The sequence below is a fragment of the Nematolebias whitei genome, chromosome 1, assembly GCF_014905685.2.
Source record: "Nematolebias whitei isolate Nwh7 chromosome 1, NemWhi1, whole genome shotgun sequence".
Lineage (NCBI taxonomy): Eukaryota > Metazoa > Chordata > Actinopteri > Cyprinodontiformes > Rivulidae > Nematolebias > Nematolebias whitei.
In genome coordinates, this window is record NC_056498.1 from 21,919,276 (window position 1) to 21,924,901 (window position 5,626).

Consider the following 5,626-nt stretch of genomic DNA (forward strand, 5'->3'; position numbering starts at 1 on the left):
TAAGTGTAAAAATGCCCTTGCGACACTCATAATTTGTCATTACATCCACAGGTGACATCATGTCAGTCTACAGGAAGTCTCACCTGTTTGACGTCGAGCTGCCAGAAAAAGGTGTGTCGCTTAAAGAAAGCGCCTTCACCATCCCTGGGCCCGCCCTCGTTCCACCGGTCCAAACTCCAGTTGGCAAGGTGGAATTTGTGTATGTGTGTGCATGTCTGTGTCAGTTAGCAAAATATCTCATGAACCACTGGGTGGATTTTAATGAAGCTTTCAGGGTCTAATCATTGGATGTACATCCAGTCATATTCAAGATGGCTGACACAACCAGCTGAGTTTAGAAAATACAAAAATGGCCATCAGTCAGTTAGTTTTTTGGATATTATGCTAACATTTTGCATGGTTGTAGCTGAGAGTTGTTCACAACATACACGCGTAAGTAGTACATCTTGTGCAAGATCTTTGCTAAACCTTGTTTGTTAGCAAAATATCTCATGAGACATTGGACAGATTTTAATGAAACTTTTAGAAGGTAATGAATACAAAATGTCTATTTTGGTACAGATGCATTTAAAGTTTTTTGTGCTTATACTGACCATGTTGTTGTTGTTTACAGGTGGGACTGGGCATCTGCTATGACCTGAGGTTCCCTGAGTTATCTCTTGCTTTGCAAAGACACGGAGCCGAAGTCCTCACCTATCCATCGGCCTTCACCGTAGCGACAGGAGCTGCACACTGGGAGGTGAGAAGAAGCGGCAACAGGAATACAGAGCTGAAACTCTCCGTTTAAATTGGGAAAATGGCGCTAGCGGTTCTATTTGTTACCAGGTGTTACTCCGGGCACGAGCGATCGAGACTCAGTGCTTTGTCCTGGCGGCGGCGCAGGTCGGCCGGCACCACGACAAGCGCTCGTCGTACGGCCACGCCCTGGCAGTGGACCCCTGGGGCCAGGTGGTGGGTGACTGTGGAGGGGAGAAGCCAGGGATGGTGCTGGTGCAAGTCGACCTGGAGAAAGTCATCAGGACCAGGAGGAACATGCCGGTCCAACAGCACCGCAGAGATGCAGCTTTTTACAACAGCTTGAACCCAACCTGAGCGAGACTGAACTCAAAGTGTGGAACCAAGCAGGATGTAGTCCTGAGGAACCAGGCTGAAGGACCAAATCACAACATTTATGTTTATTTACATGCTGTTCAGGGATCTGATTGATGATTAAACGGAGGAGAATTATCTTTCAAGTCAGATTTAAAACAAGCTGAGATGATTTTGTTAACTGAGGTGGAAATAATCAGTCAAATGAATAATTAATTAACACAAATTAAGTTTATCAATAAAAAACGGGACCTGAACATAACATTACTGGAGACTACGATGGCCGGTGTACAAATCTGATCTTTGTAGATTCATATTTTGAGTTTAAATTGGAATCTTCTCTGCTCGGTCCTCCATTGATTTGTAAATATTCTGTAGGAAGCAACAGATGGCACTGCTGGGCAAGTCGTAGTAGATTTCATGCTACTGCTCAGTTCACTTTCCCAAAAGAGCTAAAACAGAATATAAAAGTACAAATGCAGACTTAAATATCATAAAAATAAATAAATAAGAACTAAAGATCCCTCAGGACCATTCCACAATCATTACTGGTATATTTGAATATTTAATATAAAATATGTTCCTGTAATCTTTTCTGATTCTGACTTCCATGCTGTTGTGCTGAAAGGTTACATGGAGTCATAAATGTAATAACACATCTCCTGGTTTTCATTTCTATAAAGTACAAATGTGTTGTCCACACTTTTTTTTCTTTATGAGTAAAGAGAAAAATATGAAAACATTGATGCTGCGGTGCCTAGAACCTGATATCATTCTGAATTTACCTGGTTTTAAACAGGTGACCAAACACGAGACTTAAAATTTGTAGGGATGCACGATATTGGATTTTTGGCCGATATGCCGATATGTTAAAACTTGTTCGTCCGAAAACCAATACCGATATTTTTAATATAATTTCCTTTGTTAGAACATAGCCCTCTTATTTAGGCTTATTTGCTTCAAAAATTGTGTAACAGCTGTAAGAGCTGGTGACATATATTCAGTAACAGCCATATAGCACTTTAACTTATATTAGATGAAAAGTGTCAAATATTATTTATTAGCATTAGTCAATTGCAGTGCTCTCTCACTTGTGGAGGCTTGTTCCAGGTTCCTAGCTGCAGTGTGGGTTCCTCTCCACTCTTTTGTGCATGAAGGACAGACTTTTTAAGTTCAAAGTTTTTGTCTCTCCATTGTGCTGTAAGACTAATCATGCTAACGGGGCTAACACGACGTCCTAATGTCTGTGGTAAAACTCACCCAAGTGCTATCGGCTATTAGCTTCTCAATGACATCGGAAATGACAGTTTGTAACTCGGGTAAGGTTACGTCGGAAAAATATATATTTGACTGAAGACAATGTAGTGAGGCTCAACATAGTACAAAAATCTTAGGAATCCGACACCTTCAACGAAAAAAACCTTCCTCTCCACCGTGATCATATCAGGTAGGAACATCATCATGTTGTGCTGGTGCTGCAGGCGTCCTTGTCACTGGGTTGTCATACAAAAACAATGTATTTTATGTCGGTGAGTTATTTTGATGGAATGGCCGATGTCCAATGTTTAACTTTAACGCTAATATCAGCCGATACCATGCCGATAATATCATGCATCCATAAAAATTTGTGCCATTTTTACTAAACATCAATTTTACACTGTACCCACAGTGCTGCTAAAAAAAATAAATGACCTTTAATCATCAAATAATCATTATGGGGCACTTTAGATGTGAGAAGACTCACTTCCAAAACACATTCTATTTGTTGTAGGAGCTATCTGCAACAGGTACTACACTTATTGTTTATAACATTTTAGAGGCTCATTTTAAAATGTCTGAAATATCCCATTAAGTAACAAGAGACTCAACACTGGTCCATCTGTTGAATACAGGCTATTTTTTTAATTCTTGAATAATTCATAGGGGGCAGCACGGTGGCGCAACTGGTAGAGCTGCTGCCTCTCAGCGAGCAGGTCCTTGGGTCAAACCCCGGTCCAGTGGCCTTTCTGGGTGGAGTTTGCATGTTCTCTCCGTGCATGCGTGGGTTTTCTCCGGGTACTCCAGTTTCCTCCCACAGACCAAAAACATGCATGTTAGGCTGAAACTCTAAATTGTCCCTAGGTGTGAGTGAGAGAGTGAATGGTTGTTTGTCTCGTTTGTCTCTATGTGGCCCTGTGATGGACTTGCGACCTGTCCAGGGTGTCCCCCGCCCCTGGCACAGTGATTGCTGGACATGGGCACCAGCGACCCCCCTGACCCAAAATGGAATAAGCGGGTAAAGATAATGGATGGATGGATGATTCATAGGTCAGAGTTAAATAGTTTATCAAACCACAAAATGTTCCTTTGGGTGTGACGTAGTAGAATAACATGAGTAAGAAGACAGCTGAAGCCCAGAGAAAGACGGAGAAAAAAAAAATCAGAGCTCTATAAAACGTCTGAAACAAATTATAAATAAATGAGGCATAATTTAAGACTTTTGCACAGCACCTTCCCTCTATTTGTGCTTGAGATGTTAAGACAACCAGGGCAGGACTAATCAGGATGTGGGCCCTGGGCTAGACCAACTTTTGGGGCCTTAATATTACTTTTTAATGCAAACAAATGACATGTGCAGTTTCAAGGGTTCTAAAGCAGAGCTGCACTTAGCTTTAATGTAGTACATTTCTCAAGTCAGAAGCACAAAAAATCAAATCTACAGCCATAACTAGAAAGTCTGCTCAGTCATGGTTTAGGTGTTTAATTAGCCATCACTGCTCAAATGGATCGGAAACGGTTTCTCAATTATTATTATTTATTCAGTAATACAATCTATTTTTTTATGGATCATGTAATTTCAAAATGACAATGGGAGATTAAAGTTCAAATCAAAAATATGAAACGGTGTAATGTCTGCTCATTACACCAAGCAAATAAACTGTATCCAGAATTTAAGCTTAAAAACTGATTAAAATGTTAGATTAAAAAAAGCAGAGCTACTACTTGGTCGTATGAGCAATGATAGGTTGTTTGATATAATTTACATCCATAAATAGATTTTGCTCAATGGATGTTAAGATGAAGGTGAAAATACAGAATATGTATTACCTACATGTAGGCAATTCAACACAATGGTACTTCTTATTTAACTGTTAACAATGGTGTACCACAAGGCTCAGTCTTAGAACCCACTCTGTTCACAATCTACAAAAGTATAGACCAGTTCATTCCTGATGCATTCTTACATTTCTATGCCGATGATGCAGTTGTTTATTGTCGAGCTAAAACAGTTGCTAAGGTTTTCCAGCTCTTACAGACTTTGACATCAACCAGTCAGATTTGTTCTGTCTCAAACTGGTGCTAAATGCTGATAAAACCAAAAGGATGTTGTTTTCAAACAAAAGGTTCCTTCTATCTTATCTACAAATAGTGTCCCTATTGTGTTTGTAGATTCTTATAAATACTTTGGAATCTTGGTCGATGCACATCTCTCTTTTAAGCCTCATCTCGAAAACTTGATAAAGAAATTGAAATTAAAATTGGGTTTCTTTTTCAGAAATAGATCTAGCTAAACTCTGAATGCTAGGAAACACCTTGTAACTGCTACTTTCCTTCCCTCTATTAACTATGGTGACATTATTTACATGAACGCTCCTACAAGCGCCCTGCAGATGTTGGACGCTGTCTATCACGATGGGCTAAGATTCCAAACTGGTTGTAACTACCATACCCACCACTGCACCCTGTATTCACTGGTTAACTGGTCATCATTAACTTCACACAAACTCTCACACTGGTACATTTTCATATTTAAATCACTTCTTGGTCTGCTGCCTTCATACAGTATATCTCCTCCTATGTCTCGTCGTCAGTGCAGTTACAGCGTGCACTCTGAAGACATCATTACTTTCAGTGTTCCCTGCGGACTGAATTCAGCAAAAAAGCCTTTTCTTACTCCGCTCCTGTTTCCTGCAACACCTTGCAAAAAGATCTGAAGCTGTTGTCTTTGACCTCCCTAAGGAATTTTATGCACCTGTTAAGTTCAATGCAAAAATCAATGCAAACATGCTCCTGTTTTTAGTATTTTACCTAGTTTTGTAATGTAGCTTTTTTTTTTTTTTTTATATATATCACTACTTTTATTTACTTTTCATTATATATACATTGTATGGCTGTTTATTGTTGTGTGTACCTTATCTGTGGTTCTTGAAAATGAGTCCTTGTGACATATTGAGACTAACCTGTATGAATAAAGGTTGAATGTGCTCCAGCATCAATGTGTGGCATGGAGGCTGCACAGCTGCAGAAAGAAAAGATTTGCAGAGAGTGGTGACGGCTGCACAGAAGACTGCTGGAGTCAGTCTCCCCACCATCACAGACATCTACACCTCCAGATGCAGGAAGAGAGCCACCTGCATCATGAAAGACCCTACTCACCCAGCACACACACTTTTTGCCCCACTCCCCTCAGAAAGGAGTTTAAGGAGCATTAAGTGTAGAACCACTAGACTGACACAGCTTCTACCCTGAAGCTGTTAGACTCATGAATCTCTAACCA

The 5,626-nt window shown here is 40.2% G+C and overlaps 1 protein-coding gene across 1 annotated transcript in view; it reads left to right on the forward strand.

The window, feature by feature from the left end:
- The window catches only part of nit1 (nitrilase 1), a 5,740-nt gene extending 3,956 nt beyond the window's left edge, over positions 1 to 1,784 (forward strand). Inside the window, exons 4-6 of the mRNA XM_037683071.1 lie at positions 52 to 188; positions 614 to 739; positions 826 to 1,784. Coding sequence (XP_037538999.1) covers positions 52 to 188; positions 614 to 739; positions 826 to 1,092 — 530 coding nt within the window. The 3' untranslated portion in view covers positions 1,093 to 1,784. The remainder of the gene's footprint in view (positions 1 to 51; positions 189 to 613; positions 740 to 825) is intronic.
- The last annotated feature ends 3,842 nt before the right edge of the window (positions 1,785 to 5,626 follow it).